The sequence below is a fragment of the Rhinolophus sinicus genome, chromosome 17 (genome assembly GCF_057876585.1).
Source record: "Rhinolophus sinicus isolate RSI-liver-muscle chromosome 17, RSI-T2T, whole genome shotgun sequence".
NCBI classification, from domain to species: domain Eukaryota; kingdom Metazoa; phylum Chordata; class Mammalia; order Chiroptera; family Rhinolophidae; genus Rhinolophus; species Rhinolophus sinicus.
Window position 1 is genome coordinate 50,637,406 of NC_142517.1, and position 27,394 is coordinate 50,664,799.

At 38.3% G+C, this 27,394-nt stretch overlaps 2 protein-coding genes and 1 pseudogene across 3 annotated transcripts in view; 1 reads left to right on the forward strand and 2 right to left on the reverse strand.

The window, feature by feature from the left end:
• LOC148754785 (kininogen-1-like) overlaps nt 1–561 on the forward strand; it is a 28,764-nt gene extending 28,203 nt beyond the window's left edge. For both annotated transcript variants that reach the window (XM_088793813.1, XM_088793814.1), the window contains one exon: nt 324–561. In XM_088793813.1, the coding sequence (XP_088649939.1) occupies nt 324–437 (114 nt within the window). In that variant the 3' untranslated portion in view covers nt 438–561. The remainder of the gene's footprint in view (nt 1–323) is intronic.
• A 16,140-nt stretch (nt 562–16,701) lies between these two features.
• On the reverse strand, nt 16,702–17,514 carry MSANTD5 (Myb/SANT DNA binding domain containing 5). Its single transcript, XM_074335232.2, is given in 4 exon segments — nt 16,702–16,997; nt 17,000–17,089; nt 17,092–17,216; nt 17,507–17,514. Coding segments are annotated over 4 exon segments (519 nt in total).
• Nucleotides 17,515–23,431: 5,917 nt separating this feature from the next.
• On the reverse strand, nt 23,432–24,902 carry LOC109458440 (GTP-binding nuclear protein Ran-like; annotated as a pseudogene).
• Nucleotides 24,903–27,394: the final 2,492 nt, after the last annotated feature.

Below are 27,394 nucleotides of genomic sequence, written 5' to 3' on the forward strand. Positions count from 1 at the left end.
ATTGAAGAGCGCTGATTTTTGCAAAAATGAACAATATGATTGTCTTTAATTACTTTTAATGTGAGAGAGGCACACATTTTATAATCCTTGCTGTGTTTTGCCTAGGGAAACAAGATAGGGCTTTACACAGCTACACTCGCTGTGGATACATGTGTCACTGCTACTTCAATTTGTCGGATGCATTTGAGTCTCTGAGTTTTTATTTCATTTCAAATATTATCTGTATTTTTAAATAAAGAACCAATGATGTCAGGAAAAAGTCTCATGTTATCATTCTTATGGAATGATAACTTCAGATTAACAGAGTTTTACTATACTTACAGAAGCACCTAAAACCCTGCGAGTACAAGGGTCGACGTCGGGAGGCAGGGGCAGAGCCAGCACCTGAGAATGAGTCTCCTAACCAGAGGGCAGTATCTCCACGCCTGGTACAATAACCCCAACAACCTCTGTCAGCATCCCTGCGTGGAAGGAGAAGAGGATGGGATAGACTGTCAATAGAGAAGAATGCCATTTTGTCACTGCTGCTGGGTGAAATAAAGTTTGATCTTGACATTCTCACACTTGGTTAATTCACACGAGTCTGCTTTCAGCCAAACGCTTCCTGCGGCAAAGTCCAATCGATCAAAGAGTACACTATGCCAGGGATGCTCATAGCCCAACTCTGAGGCACTCTTGCTAACTAGGGCAGGAATCCCATCGGCGGGCCTTCCCTGCCACCAGGACCTTATCACGGGCGCTAAATCTAAGGTTCAGGGGGCCGTGTTTCCACCAGCGGTCTAAGGATTCCATCTCTCTTCCTTCACTTCTCCCTCCTCCTGATTTCCAGCCGAAAGCTAAGAATAATTTTTGTTGTTTTATTATTGTTTTCTATGATTCAGAGAAGTACCAAAAAAGAAAAAAGAAACTTCTTTGTTAAAATGATGTTTACAGACTTCTTCTTATCAGAAAATATCGAACCTCAAAACATTTAAAGAAAATTTAAAATGATCTTTCTGATCTGGGTAAAGGAGAAACTAGAAAACCAGTAGAATAAACCGGGGTAGAGATTTTGCTCTATTTTGGTGTGTCCCGTGGATGATGGGGGTGGGCAGGCTGTAGGATTTCCAAGGGCCCTGCCATTCTGTGCTTCTGACATCCCCTTGTGGAGGTGGTGGTCTGTACCCAAGGATGAGCTGCTCCAGCACGGGCTCAGCATGCATTTCCCTTCCCTTCTGAAATCTCTGGCTTATAGACTCTTCCTCTTCTGCCAAAGTGTGCGGTGGGGGAGTCAGAAGCACAGATTCCTACTCCAAAACTGGTGTCCCCCTTGACCTCCGTACGGTCCCAAGCCCTGAGCCCTTTTGGCTGTACATTTTATTTCAAAGGAAAATAATTTTTTTTTGCCAAAAAAAAGTGATAGAGATTTAGATTTTTCTGTATAAAATACATTTATCGAATGTCTATTAAAACCATTTACTGTGCTAGACAATTTCCTTTTGGTGTATGATTGAATCCTCCTTCTGGGGTCTTCATGATCCCATTTCTTTTACAATGAGGAAACTGCAGCTCACAGCGTCTCGCCCAGGGTCACACAGTTAATATACGACAGAGCGGGCATTCAAACTCAAGACTTTTTGAACTCCGTTATTCCATGTTCTCATGAGGCGTTATCAACGTAGTCATTACAAAAAAAAACAAAAAAAAACCACATCAAGATAATTTCCGATTCTGAGACGATCATTCTCTCAATGCAAAAACGCTTATTAAATACCTCACAGTGACTGGCGCTACTCCTAGTACCGCTCAGGGTAACCTATAACTGAGTTAAGCAGTGGGCATTGACTATTTACCACATGTTTAGCACTGGGTCCTGAGAGGAAGACAAATTTTACAAGATATAAATTATTTTCCTCCAAGAGCTTACAATCACGTTGAGACATCAAGTCTAAAGCAGGTGGAACAGAGATTTAATCCACAACATGAGCATTTGTGGAGCAGTGAGTGGACCTGACGAATGTGATGAGAGGATGTTGACCAGCTGGCAGCAGCAACTTGGAAAGGTAGCATGGAGCCCAGTTACCTGGGAGTTTAGACTGAGGTAGGCAGTAGTGTGCCCCTTACAGTTCCCGGGCTAACACATGCTAAAAGAGTCTTTAGGACCCATTCTGAAGATTCTGGGGAGCAGTGATTAAATTGAGAATAGACTGGACTTAAAGCAGTATTCCAGATATCTCCAGGCCATCACCTTTTAACAAAAGAATGAGGCTAGTATACAAAGCCTACTTTCTCACTTGACAACATCAAGTATCTCCACTTTAGATCTTTGTTAGATAAAGTAATCTTGAGTTTCCTCTGACCTAGCACCCTACCTTTCACTGTTTAAATATCTGCACCCTCCTTCTACTCCTGAGCCAAAGGCACACAGTCTTTATGACCTTGTCTCTGGTATCACACAGTTTCATCCATTTATGCTTCTCTTTAGTGCAGGAATTTCCTCTTGTCCAGCCCAACCCACCTTCCTCCCATTGTCTAGGCCTAGCCCCTCAAGCAGGATGCCGTTATTGGCTTTTCACCCCTTCTTCCCTTTCCTGCTTCTAAGTCTGGTTCCAAAAGACTTAATGCTTCTTGGCCTCATTCCAGTCTGTGTTGCACTTATGCTCCACCCCGCTGCTGGTGCTCTGTGCCCTTACCTTGTGGGAGAGGCCAGACCTCCCCAAGCCTCCTATGAGAAGACTTGAGAGAATCCAGTAGATATGGTAACAGCCCACTCTTCCAGAAGCCCCAGTGTCTTTCCCTATAATAAGTCAGATGATCAGAAAGCAAAATATTTTCTAAACACCTTGCAAAAAAATGCTCGTTAATTTATTTACCTTCAGCCTTTATTTTACAAGAATCTCTATTTGAACACCATTCTGTCTTTTGCAAAGCTTTAATTGCAGTTATTGCCAGTATATTCACATTAGATGCAGTATAATGAAGTGGTTAAGAATCAGGGTTCTGTGGTTAGACAGCCTGAATCCAATTTATTTAACTTCTCACGATCCTAGTTTCCTCCCCTGAAATATTAGGTTAATAATATAGTCACATAGGGGCGGCTGGGTGGCTCAGTTGGTTAGAGCTTGAGCTCTGAACAACAGGGTTGCCAGTTCGATTCCCACATGGGCCAGTGAACTGCACCCTCCACAACTAGATTGAAGGACGACGACTTGGAGCTGATGGGCCCTGAAGAAATACACTGTTCCACCAGGGTTCCCCCAAAAAAAAATTATTAACAAAATAAAATAAATTAATGTATGTTTAAAAAGAAATAATAATAATATACTCGCATCATAGGTGTGTTGTGAGACTTAAAAGAGATAGTGCCTTTAATAGGCATAATGCTTAGCACGCGGCAAGCACTATGGTAGCTATGATTGTATGACGAGGGCATACCCAATACCATCCTTGCAGAAAAATGTTCTGTCAGCCAGTGAGATGTGTTTTACATCCCTTTTTGCCTTTGCAGCCATACACAGGGTTCAAAGGTTGTAATCAGCTCATATCAAGTGGCTGGTAATATCTACTCCCTCGTTTTTGAGTCCATGGTTCTCAATGTTGGCTGCTCATTAGAAGCACCTAGACTATCTGAATCCAAATGTCTAGGAGTAATCCTGAGCATCAGTAGTTTTCAAAAGTTCTCCACTGAATCTAAGGCATCCAAGGGTGAGAACAATTAAGTTAGGACCTCTTTGTTCTCTTTTTAATCTTAATTATGAAGTTTTACATTGTTCCAGTTTATTAACGCTTTCAAATCTTTTTGAAAATAGGGTTATGAAACTCACAAGGAATGGACAGATGGATGGATGGATGGATGGATGGATGGATGGACAGATGGACAGGTGACTGTAAGTATTATATGCATTAGGATTGTCACAATAAGAATGGAGAATACAAGATGGGTATAATATATGGCATTTCAAAGACTTACAAATAAATTACTTACTGAGTATGAAGAATGAAGGACAGGAATAAACCAAAGATGACAAAGGTTTCTTGTCTAGATGCCTAAGGGAATGATAATGCCATTAATACAAACAAGGAAACTGGGAGCTGGTCTGTGGTTTCCAGTAACTCATAAGGAAAAAGACTGACCCCAAATGTATGTAATTTAAGATATTTCAACAGCTGCATAAACATATGAAATCAGTATACAGATGGAATGTAAAACTACTACGTCCCACCTCAAATTGTTTCATTTACTCTGATATCTGTGGCCCCTGCCATATAAACAGGGAAGTATCATTAGTTATTCATGGACTGAGCTTGTGGAAAACTTAGGAAACTACAATTACAAGACTCCTTCTCATATCAAAAAGAACACAAAGAAAAGAAATTATTCTCTGATTCAATCTTAACTCCTATTTCTACTACTGAACTAGAAATCCGAGTCTAGTAAAAGATCTTTGTTATTACAGCTTTCCTGTCTCTTATCTTCTGACATTTGGAGATGGCACCACTCGGAGTGTGTGGAAACATCAGTATTCTATCATGGCTATTAAAAAATGAATGTAATTGTAGCTCTTGATAAAAATATAAGTACCAGCTTTGTAGCTAAGTAATATTTACCAGCTGTGTGATTTAGTACTGTGTCAACTTGGCTAAACATTATGTTTCAAAGAAACCCATTTGCTATGTGGTTCTCTGTCAGAGTTATTCAAAGGAGACATTTGTGTGTGATCAGGAGGACAGAATGCAGCAGGTCCATTACTCTCCAAAAGTCACGGGGTAAGATTCAGTGAGTGATGATGCAGAGGTGCTAAGGGCTCCCATATGTCCTTAGCCTCCCCTAATTTGCATGCACCTGTCTTCCCACTGCTGGCCATGTTGACCTACAGACACACTAGACCACTAGGGCAACAGCCTTCCACAGGTTTCTGCACTAGCTCCTTTCACAGTCCCTCTGGCAGCTAGATGTGCTTGTCCAGTGTTCCCTAAAATCAACTTGTCCAACGGGCGCCCATGCCTGAGGAAGGCTGATTAGTAACTTTTCTCTGATCCTCCAACTTCGTTTCCCTGGATCTTACTTCTCCACTTCCTCCCACAATGGTGTTAAGATCTAATTCCTAAGATCTTAACTGTAAGATCCATAGTGGTTCTGCTTCCCTGATTTAAACCTTGACTGACGCACCATCCTTTTTTCCTCTATCGTGTAACATCAGAGGAACACATTCCATTGCTTTCGAAAACCAGGCTAAGCAATGCAACTGCATTAGAGCATCACCTAAGAAAATGAGTAAAGGCTGTTCCTGCCCTGAGGAGATCAGTTTAGCGGGAAACAGGCATATAAAAAAAAAAAGTGCATAAATCAGCATAAAGGTTGCAATGGGGGAAGAGGTGTGCTTAAGGGGCAGTGATAGCAGAAAGGAAGAGTCAAGTCTGAGAGGCTGTAAGCAAGCTCAGAGGGCAAAGACTTGTCTCCTATGACATCATTTTCCCAGGGCCAAGGCACAGTGTCTTAACAGAAAATTAGTGCTCAACAAACATGTCTTGAATTGCACTAAACTGAATTTGCATATGGCAGAGCCTTAAGCCCTAGGAATACAGCACTGAACAAGACAAACAGTTCATGCCTTCACTTAGCTTACAATCTAGTGCGGTGGTTCATAAGCTTTAGTATGCATCAGAATCTCCTGGAAGGGGTGTTAAAACCTGGGTCGCTGGAGCCATTTCCAGAATTTCTCATTCAGCAGATCTGTGGTTGGGTCCACAGATTTGAATTTTAACAGGTTCCCAGGAGATGCAGTTGTTCCTGGTCCAGGGATCATTCTTTAGAACTGCTAGTGTAACAGTTCTCAACCTGGCTGTACATTAGAATCATTTGGGCAACTTTGCAAACTGCCTTATTAGGAGCGTCACCCCAGATCTATTAAGTCATGTTTTAAAAGCTCTGCAGGTGATTGCAATGTGCAAGTCAGGGTTGAAACTACTGAGGTGGGGAATAGTAGCAGTTACCATTTATTGCTTGCTTGCTTGCTGTGTGCTAGACACCCTCTGAAGATCCCATACACATCATCACATCTGTGAACCCCACTTTTCTGGTAAGAAAACTGAGGCTCAGAGTGGTAAGATGAGCTCACCAAGATCACATAGCAAGTCTTAGTAGGAGAGGAAGGATGGAACCTGGGTCTCTCTTACCAGAGTCCACACCTACAAACCACAGGGCCCCACAGAAACAGCATGCCTGATTTGAATATTGAATAATGAGTAGAAGCTCTCCAGGCAGACAAAGAGGAGAAAACTTTTCAGGCAAAAGTACAGGCATACCTTGTTTTATTGTGCTCAGACCTCGTTTTGTTGTGTTTGGCTACATTGCACTTCACAGATGTTGTGTTTTTTTTACAAATTGAAGGGAAGACCCTCCAGCAAAAAGATTATGACTCACACACAAAAAAAAAAGTCACACAAAAAAAAGATTTTTGCGACACTCACTGTATTGGGGTGGTCTGGAACCAAACCTGTGGTATCTCGGAGGTGTAGCCAGCACTGAGCTCCTCATCTGTGAAGGTGCTGAAGTAGAGGCTAGAAGTCAGAGGGACGGATTTCTGAGCTGGGTGGGAGGGCAGCACAAGATGACGGCTGGGGCCCATGCTCCGCGAAGATCTAGAATTCTATAATGAGGTGATCTAGACCAAGAGGAGAAGGAGAAAGCTACTGGCAGTGACTTGTCCAGAGGTGCCCTGAAAGAATAATGAGCAAGATGCCTCTTTCCTGCATTGAGTATCTCTGTTTTGAATATCTACTAATGTTTGGTTCCGAAATCTTAGCCACCCCAAAACAACGTTTAGCTAGTTATATGTGCTATTCGGTTGGTGCAAGAGTCATTGCGGTTTTTGCAATTATTTTTAACCTTTTAAACCGCAATAACTTTTGCACCAACTTAATATATAAATATCAATAAATAAAAGCCAGAACATATGACAGGCAAAGATAGAACTAGGATTGAGGCTATTCATATTTAAATATTTATTTAAATGTTGAAATTCACTATTAGTTGTTCTCTAAGTTTCCTGATCTGTTTATTCTCTGTTTTTATATACTATTTTATAGTACAATCTTTAAGGCTTAGTGTGGAAATTTTAGAAAATACAGAATAATGTAAAGCAAAAAATAAAAACTACTGTAATCTCACCAGCCAAAAAAAAACTACTGTCGAAATTTTGGTTATAAGTTTCCAGAAGTGTTTTCTCCAAATGTCTATTGGTCTGTGTATTCCAAAAAGGGAATCATGCTGTAAATATAATATATAATCTCTATATTTTACTCAACATATATCATGACTATTTTTAATGGCCTTAGATTTCACTCCCATCAATCCTCTCATAATTATTATAAATATATGAATATCATTTAATAATGATATGCTGCTGAAAAACCACAGCGGGTAAGAAAATTCAGTAAGTATGGTATTTGCTGTGGCTGATATTAGAAAAAGGTGGATCCGTAAAATAGGTGGAGACCCATGTGTGAGTAGCTGACTCAGAAAAGAGGCAACAGTTCAGTCCATACTTTCTGAATGTGTGTTTCTATATTTGAGAAGTGATTCAGCTTAAATATTTAATCTTATTCAGGTGTGTGAGGATTCTTGGTGAGATTCCAGCCCCAGTAAGAAGCAAGTTTTCCCTCACTGCTAGAAAATAGGAACTGGAAGGACTACAAAGAGGCCAAATTCCTTTCCCAGTTATCCTTCCTCCTTTTCACGGAGCTGCTGCCCCCCAGAGGTGAAGGTCTTTATAGAGACCTCAAGGCCGCTGAGAGGAATTGCTTTCCCTTCTTAATACATTTCCATCCTTTCTTTCCGAACAAGGAAATGAAAGTTCAGGCTACTGCATAATTTCAGTTTGCTTAAGAGTTTACTAATTCCTTTTGTTATCTGGGTGGAATTTTTGTTTCTTTTTTTTCCTGTGTTAAAGTCCATATATACCTAGGAGGATGTGGAACCCCAAAAAGGTCTCTAGCCTTTGGCAGTAAAAGTGTTCTGTTCCTGGAGGAATGGCGTAGATATGCCACAAATGACAGAGGACAGGACGGAAGCTCCCTTGGAGAGGACTTTGAATTATACGAGTGTAGGATAACTCACCCACGGAGGAAATTAGAAATAAAGTCCAGTAAAATATCTCAAATTCAATGGGGCTCCTATAATTATTTCAAAAAACAACTAAGACTTTATGTGAATCTAAAAGAAAAAATCATAAAGATTCTCAGAAAAATTAAGTCTTAAATCAACATGAAGAAAAATTCTCCAGGCTGGAAGGAAAGGTAAATACTGAACTGTCACTCTCTGTGAGTGCTGAGCAGTAAAATTACACTCTGTCGCCTCATAGAAATGCATCAAGTAGATTAAAGTCAGTCTTCAGAAGATTGAAACTTAAAAGGGTTTTATTCTAGGAAAAGGTGATTTCCAAGTGGGAAGGTTAAGTTTAGAGGCAAGTGAAAACTGTATCTCACCAAAATAAAACAAACATATGAGTATACATTGTTATATGAAGAAAACTAAATTATTAATACAAATTTAAATAGTATGTGGATTGTTTTCTAATATAAACACTCAAAAACATTTTTATAGGAGAAAAAGGAAAATTTAACTTTTATTGAAAAAGGCTCTTGATTATAAAATTAAAAATAGATAGGCAAATTGACATGAAGCCAACCATTAGTAGTTATAAAAAGGGAAAGAAAAGATAAACAAATGAAGGAAACCCCTTCCATTTGTAAAATGATTCATTATAAAGATACAGCTTCCAAATGAAAAGATTTTAAGAAATGCTTTTAATCAAGATTTATAGATTTTTTTCATATTACTTGTAAAATATGTAAATAAAAAAGTGAAATATAAGCTGAGTTTATATAATACTACTTAAATACTTTGATAAATTATTTTATATATTATGGATGTGAAAGATAGCTATATACCTTCTGGTTTTGCCATGTGAGTAATAACAATGTAAACATAAATTTTATTTCATGTGAGAAATTTAGCATTTTAAAAAATGCTAAATTCAATAAAAGTTTCCAAATGCTAAACACGTCCCTTATAAATTATTATTGCTTATACTAATATTTTCAAGTATATAAATATTAGCATATGCATACAATTGATTGAGTTTTTATTTGAATGACTGGTGTCATTAGAAACTGGTCTTGAAAACCTCAGACAATATTGCAATTTATGAGAACCTGTAGAGTTCCTCCACTTATTCTTTATGTGTAAACTTATAAGGTGTGATATCTTTCTAACAAAAGGTTTAAAACAGTATTAGTTTGAACTTTAATGTCAACTTATTATATTTTTCTAAAATCTCAAATTATCTTTGGAATTTTGGACTAATAGATTTTTGAGATACTTAGCTAATAATCAATATTTACCTGGGGACTTTTAAAAGTCTTAAAATTGTACCAAGAACTGTGAAGAATTGAAGATTGTATGCTAATTTCAAGTAACAAGTTAGCCTTCCAGTTTCATGGATGCTGGCAGAAGACACAAATTCCTGGGTAAAGGACAACATCACTCACAGCAATCCCAGTATTTCACCGGTTCCCCAAGCCCCAAGTCCAACTGGGTGACACAAGAGGGACAAGTGATATCTACATTGCACACACAGTGGATTGGGTGTGTACTATCACTTTTCACAAGTGTGCCAATATTTATACTGATACTTGTGATGCTTTTGAGTACTTCGTGATTGTACATAAGCGTAAAAACAATGCAGTTTTCAACTACTGAAAGAATAACAATTTCCACTGTTACCTCTCAGTAATTGTTATAAAATATCTGTTTTTCATTTCCAGCCATGTTTGCTATTATTTTTATCAACTGTCCAGTCTCTTAGATCAACTTTTTCATATGTTATCCATTTCTACAATTTGACCCAAAATTCAGAAGCTTTGGGCATCTATGGGATGTTATTTTCATCTCAACCGTCTTTGCTGCTCCCGGAGTGAAAAAGATTGTCTCCCTCACCTTGCCTAGGTCAGCACTATCCGACAACAAGGGGAGTCCAGGAGTGAATACATGAGTTGTATGCTGTAGTTTTTTCCAGAATTGCTCTAGAGTCTTGTAAAAGATGGCCGTTTTTGTGAACCCCTCAATGTTTACAATGATGTTAAGACTAAGAAGAGGTGGCACTCCTCCCCGCCTGGGGAACCCAGTGAAGTCGCTCATGTGAGCAGGCTTTCATAGTTGTGAGCACCTGGTCAGGATGGGTGGGAACAGGCCCACGCAGAAAGGTGGAGACAATGACTATCTGCAGAAGACTTCTAAACAACAATTTATTCCCAGGTTTCAAATACGTTCGTCTGTTAACAATAGTTGGAGTACGCTTTACAGGCTAGATTGTAAAAGAATTTTGTTTTAAAGCCCTATGTACATATCAATGCCTTCATTGATTCTTTTATCTTAAATCTATCAGGGATAATGAAATGTCAAAATGGAAATATATTTTCCATTTATTTATTGATTTATGTATTACATTTTTAAAATGTTTCAATTACAGTTGACATATACTATTATATTAGTTTTAGGTGTACAATGGTGATTAGACATTTACATAATGTATGAAGTGATCACCTCGATCAGTCTCGTACCCATATACATAGTCATTACAATGTTATTGAAGAAGAAGGAGAAGGAGGAGAAAAAGGAGGAGGAGGAGACAGAGAAAAGAAGAAGAAGGCAGGAGAAGAGGAAGGTAGAAAGGAAGGACAACCCACTGGCCAAGGAAAAAATGGATTAAAGTGTGCAGAAATACTGCCCATAGGGAAAAAGCAAGTAGCAATGGTTACCTCTGAGGAGACAGCTAGAGGCAAGGAGGTCTAAGGAAGTCTTCTTTTTCACCATTTACCCTTTTGTTCTGTTGTAAGCGTATTTTGTACAGTGTGTATCCTTCCGTATCAACAAGTGAATATAATGAAACAACCCTCTTCCAAATTGCAATTTCACATACTTAACCCTTGAATTAGACTTCTTACAGATATATCTGTACGTGTACAAATGATGATGGTGCAAAGCTGTTTGTGGCAGCGTTGTGCGTAATAGCGAACGATGGGAAGTATCTAACTGTCCATTGAAGGGGATCAATGAAATGAACTGTGTATACTCATCTAATAAAATGCAATGCAGATCTAAGAAAGGATCAAGAAGTCTATTATGCACTGATATGGAAATGATGCACCAAAATATATTGAGTAAAAAAAAAAAAGAGGAATGCAGAAAAGTAAAGTATGCTATCATTTTCTGTAAAATAGACATCATTTCCTTGCTTATGCATTAACAAATATATCTAAAAGGCACAGAAAAATGTATCATTGGTTGAATTTGGAAAGAATTATTAGGTGGCAGTGAGACAAGAGTAAGAGGATGACACTTCACTGTATATACTTTCATACCTTTTTAACTTTAAATCTTGTAGATATATTACTTATTCAAAAATTAAAAATTTTTAGAAGAGGAAGATAGTAACGAAATGTTACTAATTTCGAAAACCTCATCTATATCTGTATGCATTTTGTGTACCTCCACCAAAATTCGATTAGTATCCCAATAAAATCCATATAAACTATCTCTGAAAATATCCTGAGACTGTGAAGTAGAAAGAACATGGCAATTGAACCATTCTGTAGCGATAAACGAAGAAGCCCAGGCAGTTTTTCACAGATGAAAACTTTTTTGATGTACAAGTATACATATATGAGAGTACTCTTCTTCCTTTGAGTTTTTTTAAACTTCTTCAATTTTGACATAATTTTAGACTTACAAAAGAGTTGTAAACATAATACCAATAGTTCCCACAAGTTTGTCCCACCTTTCACCCAGCTTCCTGTAACGTTAACATCTCACGCAGTCATAGTACAATGATCAAAACTAAGAAATTAACATTGATGCAATACTATTAAGTACACTACAAATTTTATTCTCTGTGAAGAAAGTGAACTTTATTTTTTTATTTTATCATTTCCTGTGAACTTTTAAAATGTTTTAAAACCTACTTGATTCAAAAAGCAAGCCATTGGTAGGAACATAAACACATTTCTTTCTGCAATACAGCAAAAAAAAAAAGTCTGTTTTGTCTTTGGCTTTTAATTGTTTGTCACAAATATTTTGCAAATGTTGAAATTAGCTAAATAGTATTCTGAAGATTTTAAGATTTTCTATGTGTACAGTAAGGCAGATTGAATTTATGTTGGAAAAAGTGGGGTGCTGTAGAATTGACTTAAGGGACTATTTAAATTATGACCTGAGGGAGGTGTTTATCTGTTTCATTACTTGATCACAAGGTTTTGATAGCTAAAAAATTTTCAGTTTATTTATGTAGTTGAAAATATTTGTTCCATTCCCGAGTTTACCATCCAAAGCAGTGGTTCTCAACGCTTGGTCCTCAGACCAGCAGCAGCAGCAGCAGCATTTTCTGGACAGTTGTTAGAAATGCAAATTTCCAGCAATCTGTGTTTTAGCAAGCTTTGGTTGATTTTGAAAACCTAAACTTTAAGAATCTCTGGTTAAAAGAGTTGTTTTGATGACTAAAGGGGGGGGATCGAGAGGAACTAATAGAGAAAGGGAAATTCTCAATGGCACAAATTGCCTGTTTGTTAAGAGGAAAGTCTTGTTTCAGACTACTTGTTTGTTTCTCAGAAATTAGATTATACTTCATTTCTCCTAAATACACTCTTGCTTTTTAATTTTTTAAAAATTTATTTTAAGTGTGTTTTTCCAGGACCCATCAGCTCCAAGTCAAGTAGTTGTTTCAATCTAGCTGTGGAGGGTGCAGCTCACACTGGCCCAAGCAGGGATTGAACCAGCAACCCTGATATAAGGAGCATCGTGCTCTAACCAACTGAGTTAACCCGCAGCCCCAATACAAACTTACTTTTGTTATGTATCACAGTTTGGCCTTGGCCACCTTTGACCTGAGTGAATTGGTTCCAAAGACTACAAAATGATTAACATAGAATTTCTATATTGACAACCTTTCTGCCAGAAACCAATTTGATCGCTTTCTCATCAGAAAATGAGTATAAGCAGTACTGGCTTTGCATAGTTCTGATGGGCACAAATTTCAGGCTAGTAAGATTAACACCAGTCCCCCAACAACATGGTGCAATTTCAGTTACCACGGTACATTCATTACCTGTGAGTAATTGCATAGTACACACTTCACTGCCCTCAGAGCACCAAGAAAATAATAGATGTGCATCATGATTGGTGGCCAATCACATCAGTTATCTCTTTGTCTCCCAGTGATAAACTCACATGACATTTTACAAAAATGGGTAATCCAAAGAGGGAATTGTTCAATAAAGATGGAAGTGCAGCAAAGAAAGGACAAGCAACATTGCTAGAAGTGAAATTGGATGTAATGGAATGAGGATAAAGCTGCAATTCTTGATATTCTAGATATGCAGCCAGAGGAATTTTGTGAAAGTGAACTTATGGACAGAAATAAGAAAAGTGGTTGTGACACTGAAACAGGGCCCGGTGGGAGCCCCCGAAAAGAGGCCTTGCAATGTCCCTGGCCTCACCTCTCCCTGCCCTGGAGCTTAACAATTGATCAACCTCCTTCTTGTGGTTTGAGCTTGAAATGTCCCCTGTCCAGTTCCTTGTTTTACATAATTACCCTGAAACTTGTGCTTGCTTATAATCACAATACCCCTTGTTTACTGATCACAATCTGTATGGCCTAGCATTCTTTCCAGGTTACTGTCATCACTGCTCCTGGGTTGGTGACCACCTTAGAGAGCTGCTTCGCCAGAGGGAAGGCTCCATGCAGACCATCAGGTGGACTCTGGAGGAACGCACAGATTTCCCCTTAAATGTCCCAGGCTGGTCTGAGAATGTTAAGGCAGTTTTTAGAGGTGTTAACCTGCTGCCTTCTCAGACCACCGGTGCTCTGATAATAAACGCTTATTCTATGACCCAACTGCTATGTCCATCTATTGGCCGGGCCTACCCGGACTTACTTGGCCTCCAGTTTCAACACAAAAGGTGAAGCTGTCCTAGGGAAAGTGATACCTGCAAAAGCCTTCACATTAAAGGACCCCTCAGAGATATTTCATAACATTGAAATCACAAAGGATAAAATCACAAAGGATATAAGCAAAGATAAGTTGTCAAATTCTACTCCCCTGAGAGCTGGGACCTATTATGCGAATGGATCAGTAGGTTTTCAGGGGATTAGGGCCTGAAAAATGGTATGATCAATTGGAAATGCATTAGTTCAGAGATTATAGTTGTATCTTATATAAGTTACCTTTATCCTCTGAAGTTGTCATTCTTAGTAAGTTACTTGTCTGGTAATAATATTTAATTTTTTGTCTCTATCTGAAAGCTTCAATATTTGTACATTTCTTCATTAAGCTAGAAAAGGATTTTTGGCTCTTCTCCCACGTTTGTTGTGGTTAAAAGGAAGGAAGGGGAGGAGAAAGAGGAGAGGACAGGGGAGCGGCGAGAAGGGGGAGACAAAAAGACAAAAGATGGGAGAAGAGGATGAGTTCTGTCCCCCCACTCACCCCCCCCCTTACAAATTGTTCTTTGTATAATGTCTTATTCTTTTCTTAGGGATTCTATTATTCTATATCTTAGTAATTATAAATGTTTCATGTTCTCTTTCAGATTGTCTTTCTATTATGTGAAGTCAATGCCACTGAATCCTGCTGCTCGTTGTAAGTACTGGCTCTCATGTATGGTGAATTGTTTCCATGTATGTTTTGACTATGAGCACATCTGTAGCAGAGCTTGCTTTTTCCTGAGAGAATCCATTGTGCCCTGGGTCAAAAAAGAGTCCTGGCAGATCTATTCTCTGTTGACTTCTGCCAAGAGTCTTGGGACGTCACTGTGCTTGGACACATTTTTATGTTAAGTTCTCAGCTTAGGGATTGGGGGACTTCATTGGTAAAATAAATTAAAACTCCAAACTTCTATGAGGTACTGGACTCAAAGATGTTAACATGGGGGAAGTGGGTGAGGGGTATACACAGGAACTCTGTGTACTATCTTTGCAACTTTTCAGCAAACCTGAAATAATTCTAAAATAAAAAGTTGATTTAAAAAAAATTAAGCTTCTAGATTACTGAAACCAATTAAACCCTTAAGTAGCAATAGAGTCACTTTATGTGTTTACTGGTTCTGTTTTCACTTCCTTCTTATTTTGGGGTATCTGCAACATCCTCTTTTCATTGCAAGTTCAGCTATGAATTTAAAATAATTTTTGTTATAATTTATCTAGCATTTCTAGGAGTTACGACAGGTTGGTTTTCAGATCATATCAGTCTACTACACACAGAACATTAATTCTCCATTTTCTCTTTAATCTAATCAAATCAAGCTTTCATAGACTGCTTCAATCAATCTTATCAACAACATTCACCTTGCAAACCCAGTGGTCAATTCTTAGTAGTCAGATACTCAGTCTTTCATTGGCATGCGAACAGTTGAGCGTGCCTTCCTTGAGTCCCTTTATTCTCTTGGTTGGTCACAGGCTCCTCTTTTTTCTCCTTCATTGGCCTCTCCTCAGACTTCTTTGTGGACCCCTACCGCTTTGCTGACCTTTAAATGTTGAGTGCCTCTGGACTCAGTCTGCCACCAGGCTCTTATAATTGTGCACTCTACGTGGTGCCATCCACTCCAATGATTTAAAATGTCATACATATGCCAATGATTCCCAAATTGAGATCTCCTGACCTGATTCTTCTTCCCCACCTGCTGGGACTATAGATTCATATATACAACTGCCTAGTCAACGTCCCTACTTGAATGTTGAACTTAATATGACCCAAGCAGAACTCTCAATGTGGTGCCAACAGTAACAGAATAGGTTGTCCAGTACATGCTGGTGGTAGGTCTTGGCCAGGCCTGGTGATGTAGCAGCAAATAGAACAGAAAAGTGAATCACTATGGCATAGCAAAATCCTCTTTATGGGGTAGTAGGTAGACCTTTGAGTGTGAACGTGACCTTTGCTGAAGTCTAACTGTGTGAGATGGTAAATCCATAGTTCTCTGCGTTAACCACCAAGTTTCAAGTACATCTTCATGCGGGTCCTGAATCCAGTGACCTACTATTTCACGATCTCTAAAGAATAAATCTTGAGACTAGCCAGAGTGAAGGTGGGAAAGATGCTGTACTTCGTGGAGTAGGGGAGGAATTCCTGAAGTCTGCTTTTTCTTTTTTTTCCCATTTAATTTCCCGTTTATTCTTACTACATTGGTCTGGGAAAAGAAGGACCACGTTTCCGAGTCAGAGGAGGTCAACTGCTGCTGGGAGCTGGGGGCTGCTAGGAAAAAAGCAAGAAATAGGAATGTACTTGATCTTGGAGGTGTTAAAGAGAAAAAAACCACAGGCCCAAATGGTGTCTCTTATGCTAAAGCCCACGATACCAAACCTAGATTTAATACCTAACCTAATTGCAGTTTCGACCCCTTCCAGAAATGTCATCTTAATGGATCTATCTGGGATTTTCTAGTCAGCACCAATGAGGTCATCTGTAAATTGGGCCCTCTCTACCCCTGTCCCACTCCCAGAGGAAGAAGAAGCCATCTACATGATAAAACCCTTGCATTCCCTTCCACCCCAAAAAAGACATTCCAGCAGAAAATCCTTTCTTTCTTTTGCTAATAACATTGTCACTCCACCCTCCTTCCTATGAAAACCTTCCACTTTGTACAGCCCCTTGGTGTATCTCTCTGCTTGCTGCCTAATTCATGAATCCTTTAATAAAGTCAATTAGCTCTTCAAATTTACTCATTTGAATTGTGTTTCTTAACAGACTGTTTATGTTCTAGGGTTTCCATCCTGGTACCTGAGGCTCCCCCATGGAGATCACATGTGGGGTGTGGGGGGCACAGCATCTCCCCAAAGGGAATGCGATTGGCACAGGCCTGAGCTGGTACTCAGGTGGGTGGTTGGCCACAAGTGCACAGGCAGAACCTGAGAAGACACTGTCCTCTCCTCTGTATCCCAGGAACCTGTGAAGGGCTTCTCCGTAGGGATAGGACAGGGTTCCCTTCTTGGCCTCTGGTTGGCCTCATGAATAGTAGGGTAGAAATCCTTCAGCTGTATGAGCAACTGGAGACATTGTTGCCTCTCATCTTTATGTCTCTATGTTTGAGACCCTGAGCAATTGCTTTTAACCGTATGTGATTCTTCTTGCTCATCTCTGCACATTCAAGGAATTGCCATTCTTCTAGGAAACTAGATTTCCTGGCCTCTCTAAGGTTTTATTAACTAGCCTCATCCCTGAGTTTATTTTCCCTCCTGCACTTCCTGTCGGTTTTTCTTCATTTCAATCTGAAGTGTCACTTTCTCCATTTTTATTGCTGAATTTTCTCTGCAGCCACAGGGTTCCAATCCAGGACAGGCAAAGAGGTGGTGATTACTCCGTCCTGCTGGAATTCAGCAGGGTCTGGAGGTGTCTGGGTGTAGAAATGTATTTGCTTCTCTCTGGAAGTTTCTAACCGCTTTCAACAGATTTTCTACCAGTGTTCCTGTGTCAGTCTCACATCCCCATGTCCAAAGGGACATGGTGCTACCAATTCCTGGGTCTTTGGGTTGTTCTACAGTATAAACAAGGTTGTTTATCAGCTTTCCCCCACTCCCAGCTTAAGACTAAGTTTTCTCCCATCTGCTAATTTTGTCATCACTTTCCCGTTTGCCTTCCAATTTAAGAAGCTTTGTGAGCTGTTGTCTGTTTTCCAATTTTCTTCAGTGTTTAAGTCTTTTTAACAAGACTACAGTATTTACCATTATTTTAGTGAGCTTTCAAGAGAGAGCAGAGGTTTAATATCAATCTTCTGACTTTAATATATAGGGACAAAAATCCCCATTTGAAGAGGGAGGGCCAGGTGGAGCAAAGATGGGGACATTGATGCCCCTAGACCCTAAAGAATCCCCTTAGCGCTACCAACTTCTTAAGAGTTCCCTGGAAATCTTTGAAAGCTCAATTCACACAAGTTAGTCTAAGGGATCACCCAGGGGAACTCTCACTTTAGTTCACTCCAGCAAAGCATGCAAATGCTAGCTAGTATCTCTTGATAAATCATTTATTTCTGTACAATCCAACCCCCTCCACGGTTTCTTACTTTTAAGAACCAGGATCACTGCACAGAAGGAAGGCAACCAAAGTTAGAAAATACATGCCCCAAAGGAAAACTTAGTAATTATGCCTCAATCTGTACCCTGTTGTGCCTCGATTCCTCAATGCTTCCCACCATCCACAAGTACACATACCTCTATCTTATCAGACAGCCTTTGATCTCACTAATCCACATTCATATATCTGACTCTACTTTTTAACCTTGGGAACCTCACTGAGTTTATGTGACAGATTTTCTTTTCATTCTTTACTTTCGTGAGTCTAACAGATTCAGCAGCTAATCCCAAATCAGACATAGGTAGGAAAGAAAGGCCACATCCTGTTGTAGGCCCCAAAGGATCTTCTGCCTTTCGTTTCTTTGGATGTGTCAGGGAGTCCAGTCCAGAGCATTTGCAGGGGGCTTGACAACTAAGTTTACCACAGCACCACCTGTCCAACAACCAGGTTTTGAAGTCTGTTTAGATTTAAAGTCATTAGAATCACCCTTTTATTTTACTTGTACAACCAGCAAAAAGACAGCTAGACACAGGGTCTAAGGTTTTTAAATCGACTAAATAGGAGGGATGTCAGATCAGGAATAAAGAAACCAGACTGGATCAACTACAGTTTAAGTGAACAAATTCTATTTTCTATTATAAACATACTCTGAAGTTTAAAGAAACACTGTAAAGTTATATTTGCTTTGCAATAGGAGGGGAGTCAGTAAATGTGAGTGAATAGCTCAGGAAAAACATGTAAGTGGTGTTGGGCATCTCAGAAAAATTTTTGGTGTTTCTTATTGAACGTAACAAGAGACAGAGCCTTATAAATTACAATTAAATAAGACCTTTTCTCCTCGGGTCTGTATACATTCTTGATCTGTGATTCCTTAATTTAACATAGAGGACAATGACCAGCCTTATACTTTGACATTTTCATGTACTTGACACTTGACATATAAGTTTCTTGCCCCCAAAGCTTATTCAATGACATTGTAACCTATATAATTTCTTTTATTTAGATAAAATATAAGTTTAAAAATTTAAAGTTATTTTTCAAAAGGGTTTTAAAGGAAAAGAAAAACAAAAGCCTTCAGCAAGGGGGCACTACCCCTTGACTATCTTCTCCCTCAGGGAAGACTGAAAGGCCTTCCCAGAGTCCTTCTCAGAGAACAGCACCTGGGTACGTATTGCCTCAGCCTTTCAATGGGAGCCACAAAGATGGCAGAGTGGCACTTTTAGAACATATTTTGTTGTTGTTGTTGAAGTCTTATTACTATAATCAAAAATAATTTTCACCAGAAGCAAATGACAATAGTTACCTGGCTACTCACAGACTTCAGTGGTCTATCATTCAGAATTTGAAACTGGAAACCAAGATCTAATTTGTTTGTGCCATGGTCTAGCCAATGACTACAGATTTTGGTAGGCCTACAATCTGTCTATACCACTGTACCCCAAATGGTCAAAAAACTTCGGATGGAATGTATTGACGCACAGTATTTATTTTGAAAATTATATAATTATTTGTGTCAGTATTAGAAAAATGCAACAAATTAAATCTGTTATTTCACTCAAGCAAAGTAAATGCAAATTGACTTCTAAAAAAATTAGGTAAATAATTTAGATGGCAGTCAAGTATGACAAAAATCATAAAACCTGAATAATTGAAGAATGGCTGGATTTATACCAAGGAAATAAGGCCTGTAACCTGCTGCTTCACTTCTGTGTCTACTGCATCCAGCTTCTGAAGCTAAGGACCACCACTACCCAAACCATGCTCCAGGCCTGGCTTCAAATTTGGGCAAATTCACTATACAAAATTCACAAATAACATCAGCAGAAGAAACAATATCAAAGCAACTAAGGAGGCAGTGGACAGGAGGAAATGTCCTACCACACTGAGCTTTGTTCCTTAATGCAGTAGGGTTAGGTGACATTTTATTTTTTAAATGTCCTTTATTGTTTTTTAAAGTATTGTTTGCACCATAAAAAAGTGAGATAGGAAATTACAAGTAGAACTGCAATTTGTTTTATAGTCCAGACAGTTTAGAACAGCTCCTCGGTAAAACCCTTAATGTAAATCGTCACCGTTTCAGGAAGTAAATGAAGACCTGCAAGTCCAGGGGATAGACATGGTCATATAAGCTGGAGGGCACATCAGGATGTGTCCTTTCTGAATATGAATGGCAAAGAGTAATATAATCTCTAGAAGAAATTAAAACGGAGTATCAATGTTATAAAGCACCGCAGGAAATACACAATCACACTATCCCTTCATCTTGGTAGTCCTACTATTCTTTTTTCTAGTGACTCACTCATTCACTCAGAAACACTTGAGTGCTCATTATGTACGTAAGGAATTATCATCAGCAGTGACAAAAATCTTCTCATCAGTTTGTTTGACCTAAGAATAAAAGAAAAAATCATTTTGTCATTTTTGGTTCAAAAGTCACAACTTCTTAGAAGTTTTTCTGGATCAGCTCTTCTCTATTCTAATAATTTCTTGACTATCTGCCTTCAGTTTTATTTATTATGTTATTATTTTATACACTATTCAACAAAGTTGAGTAGGCATTGAGGTAGGCAGAATAATGTCCCCCCAGAGATGTCCACATCTTAATCCCCCAAATCTGTGAATACATTATCTTACATACAAAAGGGATTTTGCAGCTCTTGAACTGGAGGGATTACTCTGGTGGGTCCAGTGTAAGAACAAAGTCCTTATAAGAAAAACAGAGAAGGATAGATTTAGAGAAGATGTGACCGTTGAAGAATTAGAGGGATGTGGCCAGGAGCCAAGGAATGTGAGCAGCCTCTAGAAGGTGGAAAAGTTCCTTAACAGATATATTCTTCCCTAGAGCCTCCAGAGGGAACACAGCTCTGCCGACCCCTTGATTTTAGCTTTGTAAGACTCATTTTGGGTTCTCACCTCCAGAACTGTAAGATAATAAATTTGTGTTGTTTTAAGCCATTAAGTTTGTGGTTATTAGTTACAGCAACAATAGAAACTAATATAAGCATCCAAACCTTGGGTTTCATGTTGTGGAAGATACAAAGATGAATGAAACATAATCCCTCCTTTCAAGATGCTTACAATTTCAAAAAGATGAAACACATATACTGAACTATAAGCTAGAACATGGTGCATATTTTAAGAGTGGTACAACCGCATGGCTATGGGAGTCCAAGGAAAGAAATCACTTCACTTTTAGGGTAATTAGGAAGGGCATAGTAGAAGATAGGCTTTTGAGTTGATCCTAAGAGGATAAGTATACTGGGGGTGCCAAAAAAATGTATGTAAGTAGACACTTGGGTCAACATTTCTCAAGCAGTAGTTTGCTGTAATCAGAAGTGTCTGGACACTGATGGAAACCACTTTGAGCACCTCTTGTAATTGCAGAGGTCAAACATGACTTGTGTTCATCTTTTGCTATCAGCACCTGTTTCCCCGAAAAATAAGACCTAGCCAGACAATTAGCTCTAATGCGTCTTTGGAGCAAAAATTAATATAAGACCCGGTATTATATTATATTACATTATATTATACCCAGTCTTATACTAAAATAAGACTGGGTCTTATATTAATTTTTGCTCCAAAAGGTGCATTAGAGCTGATTGTCTGGCTAGGTCTATTTTGGGGGGAAAGATGGTATATACTGAGTATTACAATTTTAATAGTTTTCCTTTCTTAAAATGTATATACATTTTTTTGGCACCCTCTGTATTTTAAGAGATAAAAGGGATGGAGAAAGTGGCATAACCTTTACAAATTAAATCACATAATACATTATTTTAAAATAAACTATTATTAGCCATTTGATAAAGAAACACTCCTATAATAAAAAGTAATCATGCCCTAACATATCTTTTATACATATCTTTATAAACTACACATGGTTAGGTTCGCTTGAACCTGAAGAATGACATCCATTAGTCTGCTAGAGCTGCCATGATAGAAGAGCACAGACTGGGTGGCTTACACAACAAACATTTATTTTCTCACAGTTCAAGAGGCTGGAAGTTCAAGATCAATGTGTCTATAGATTTAGTTTCTCCTAAGGCCTCTGTCTTTGGCTTGCAGACAAATGCCTTCTTACTGTGTCTTCACATGGCCTTTCTCTGTGCTTGCCTACCCCTAGTGCCTCTTATGCTTCTTATAAGAACACCAGTTCTATTGGCTTGGAGTCCCACCTTTATGACGTCATTTAACCTCAATTATCACTTTAAAGGCCCTATCTCCAAATACAGCCACACTGAGGGTTAGGGCTTCAACGTATAAATTTTGAGGAAACACAGTTTATATTGTAATTATTATTTATAATATATCATACTGTTTTATATTATTTTAATATATCATATTGTAATTATTACTTTACAAACTATGGATGTAATATTTGCCACTAGTACAAAAACTAAATAAACTGAACAATAGTATGTCAAGTAAAATATAAAATTTTCCTCTCATGTATGTATTCCCTCCAGAAGAAATCAGTTTCTTTCTAGAAATGTTTGATTGAAATCATTATAGATAAAACAACAGGGAGCTCCCTCCCACCCCCACCCCCATAGAATGCACCAAGGAAAGGCCATGTGAGGAGATGTGAGAAAGCTTCCATGTGTCACCCAAGGAGAGAGCTCTCACCAGACACGGACCCTGCTGGCATCTTGATCTTGGATTCCTAGTCTCCAGAACTGTGAGAAATAAATTCCTGAAGTTTAAGCCACGCAGTCTGTGGTATTTTGTTATGGCAGCCCAAACAGACTAAGGCAACATTGTTCTCTGCATAAAACTATACATATATCTATCCATTTTTAACACAAATAGGATCTTACTATGCAAATATAATGTTCTTCAATGAGCTTTTCCCATTTACAATACATCTTGAACATCTTTCCTTATTGTACATACAGATCTAGCGACCTCGTTGTTTCCACTCTCATTTTATTGTATTAGGATCCAATCCATAATACCATGTTACCTTTAGCAGTTAACTAATTAATTAATTTATTTATGTATAGATATTTGAAATTCAACTTTATTCTGATTCTAAACAAAAAGGAATGGGAATGACAGTAATAAACAAGATTTCACCACTGAATATTGTGTAGCAGTCTTGCATCCGTAAGGAAACAACTGCGTTCCAAAACAGCTGAATATGCAGGTCCCAAAAATGAGGGTCTTTTCTTTAACTGCCACATTCATTCCAAAGCCCATTCATCTCCTTTAGCATCCCCAAAATTAAGCACATGTTCTGCTTAGCTATGTAATAAAGTGGCAAACAAGTAGCACCACTGACATCACAGGACAGTTGCCTATACCACCAGACTTCTGATGTTGGGCTCCAGCTTCCCTTTCTCATGGGTCATCACCCTCATCTAGGAAAGGAGTTGTCTGAGCAACCTCTACATCATGCTCACATTGTGCTGCCACGGCTGGGTCCGTGGCAACCTCTGGTGGGGCAAGAACAGGCACGGCAACCAATTCCAACTTGGGGTCTCCATGAGTTTTCTAGCAAGCCAGAGGAAGGGTTTGTCAGAGTTGTAGTTACTTTTGGCAGAAACGTCATAGTTCTGAAGATTCTTCTTTTGGTGGAAGATAATTGATTTTGCCTTAACTTTTCTGTCCATAATAGTCACTTTGTTGCCACACAACATGATGGGATGTTTTCACATACTCGTACCAGATCTCTATGCCAGTTAGGCACATTCTTCTAAGTAACTCTCCAAGTTACATCAAACACTTCAATGGCACACTGGGCTTGGATGTAGTAGCCATCTTTCCATCCACCAAATTTCTCCTGACTGGCTGTATCCCACACATTGAACTTAACAGGTCCTCTATTGGTATGGACACAAGGAAATGAACCTCAACACCCAAGGTAGCTACATACTTCTCAAATTCACCAGTCAGATGATGTTTCACAAATGTAGTTTTTCTAGTCCCATCATCACCAACCAATACAAATTTGAACTGAACTTGGGGTTCTTCTTGGGTAGGCATCATCTCTGGGCCCCTCTGACTGAGAGCTGGAAAGATGGTGGAAGCACCTCTATTTTTTAATTAAACTTTTAATTTTTCAGGTAATTGTAGATCACATACAGTTAGATCAGACATGTACTCTTTCCCATTTCCCCCAATGGTAAGTAACATCTTAGAAAACTACAATACATCACAACCAGGATATTGACAGTGATATAGTCAAAATATGAACATTTCCCTCACCACAAGGATGTCTCTTATTCACCTTTTATAGCCACACTCACTTCTGTACTGCCCCACCCCCTCCTTAAACCCTGGCAACCACTAACCAGCGATCCATTTCTATAATTCTGTCTTGTCAAGAATGTTAAATAAATGGAATCATATAATATGTCACCTCTTGAGATTGTTTTGTTTTTTCCCCACTCAGCATAATAGTCTAAAGATTCATCCAGGTTGTGTGTGTATCAATAAATGGATCCTTCCTTTTTATTACTTAGTATTCTATGGTATAGATGTAATCACAGCTTAACCATTCACCCATTGAAAGACATGTGAATTTTTCCAGCTTTTGGCTATTGTAAATAAAGCTGCTATGTCCATTCATGCACAAATCTTTGTGTGAGCATAAGTCTTCATTTCTCATATGCCCAGGAGTGAATGCCCAGGAGTGAAACTGTTACATCATATTGTAGTTGCACATTTAGTTTTTTGTTAAGAAACTGCCAAACTGATTCTAGAGTGGCTGTACCATTTTATATTCCCACTAACAACGTATGAGTGATGTAGTTTCTCGGCATCCTTGCTAGAATTTGGTGTTGTCACTATTTTTTATTTTAGCCATTCCAGTGGATGTATAGTGATATCTCACTGTGGTTTTTATTTGCTTTTCTCAAGTGGCTCAAAATGTTAAACATCTTCTCATGGGCTTGTCATCTGTATATCGTCTTCAGTGAAATGTCTTTTCATGTCTTTTGCTCATGTTCTAATAGGATTGTTTGGTATTTACGAAAGGAGAATATCTTTGTTTTTAGAATGTAGTGCTGAATTACTTTATTAGGAATAAAATGACACTACTATGTCTGTGACTTTCAGAAAGTTAAAAAAAAGTCATAGATAAATATAAGAGAGAGAGTAAATGTATTAAACTGTTAACAGTTGGTAAGTGTAACAAGTATTTGGTATCCACTGCTTTATTCTTGCAACTTTTCTTTAAGTTTAGAATATTGCAAAGTAAAAAACTGGCTCCACCTCAGATCAGATCTACTGAATCTGGGTGGGAGGGCAGAGTCCACACGTATCTGCCTTTCAAATAGATCTCCCCTTTGATTTTTATGCATACCAGTTATAAATGTACTGAATTGAAGTACAATAACGTATTTTTATTTTAGTCTTTATAAGGGTAAAGCTAGAAAAACCTCTAATCATATCTTGGTTACACAATAGAGTTGAATAATCTTGAATTAATAGATTTAAACTCAATCTTTACATAGATCAAGTCCTTTCCATGGTCCTCCTCAATTTTGTCCATTTTCTTCAACTCTATTAATATCTTTACCTATTTTTATGTAAATGGCTTTAAAAGTTATTGTAAAGCACGTGGCACTGAGTGTCACCCTCCAAATTGCTTCAGTGGACACTGCCTACATTCAAGCACAATCTAGCCTCTAATTTCCTCCAGCAACTAAATAATAAAGATGAGTAGCACTACTGTCTTTATCCAGCTCAAGGCAGTTCTTTTTAAACATTTAAATTATAGATGGAGGGACAGCATGTATTATACTGGGTGTTTGCTAAATAATAAATGACATTAATAAGTAATAAATGAGTTGAAGATCCAAAACACATACCTTAACAAACTTTTGCATGTCAAAAGCTTATCAAGACACTGCTTTAAATGCACAGCTATCACTTCAAATCAATTGATGGACTTAAAATAATGTGAGAACCTCAAGATGGAACACAACACTCCCTGAATGATGAAAATACATGGTACTTTCTATAGGAAGGTGTCACGAACAACATAAAGCATACACTTTAAGGTTTTGTTATTGTTTTTCCATGTCATACTGACAAATTTGTACTAATTCCTTGATACATTTGGTGACAATTGGCTTACAATTGCTAGATGGGTTTAGGACTGTCAGCTGATGACACTGAAGAGCAACTCTAAACTAGGGAGGCTCACCTAAGGAAGGAATCTGATTTTTAGCATCATTTGAAATATAAATGGCCTCCAGACTCCAGGTTAGCACAGAAGCATTTGTGGTTGACTCCGAGAAGGCTATCTAATTTCAGATCTCAGTTAAGTAGAAAAACTTATCTCAAAGGTACAAGAGTATGCTCTAAGTTGATATGCAAAACTTGTGTATGTTTTACGTCTTTAACTCATTTATTACTTAATGCTATTAGTAAGCAAATACAAATGTGGTGAGCACACCATTCATTAGAAATACATTGTAGGGTTGCAGGCTCTGGATTTTGACTGAATTTTAAATTATGAAACTTTCTTTCCTTAAAACAACTTGAACCATTGTGACCTAAACCAGAGATTAGCCTTTGATTATTTTCTCTTAAGAGACTCTGGAAATGCTCCACAGCATGTAATGGTAGTACTAAACCTAAAACACTCAACAATGAGGTGTTAATTGATTTCACCCTAAAGACTCAAGTGAGACTAAATGGTTGGTCACTTTTCTGATTTAGTATTTTCTTCACTTTCTTAGATGCCAGAAGATTTTTTAGTAGGTTTTACATGAGACAATAAGGATCTCTGACTTCCATTCCTAGAAAATGTCTGGCATTACCTCAAATCTGGATTTGAACATTACAGGGGGATGGATAGCATCACGAGACTGAGGGCCAAGGCCACTTTGTGATCATGGTATGAGTTTCTGTCACAGTTCCTGGCACGATAACTTTCAAATAAATAAATTAATGATTTAAAAAATACATGTGGTATTTATAACCAAATATATCAAATATGATATACAAATGTAGAAAATTAAGCGTCAGTTTTTACAGTTATGACTTTAGGTTGGTCTTCTGAATTAATGAGAAAATGTCTTCCTGAATATTTGTGATGATATCTTGCAGCATGAGTGGGATTGTATTTTAAAGTTAAATGACTACTAAATACATTTTCTTTTTTCACCAACAGGCCTGGGTTAGAGCTACAATTGAAAACTGCAAGGAGCTTAAAGAATCATGCAGTTTATTCAAGCAGCAAGGGTTGTATTGCTCTCCTCTTCAGCAAATCAATATTCATAACGTATAAGCAATTAAATTCAGTTTGTTTAGTTTTTTTTAATGACCAATAAGACACCAGAGTCAA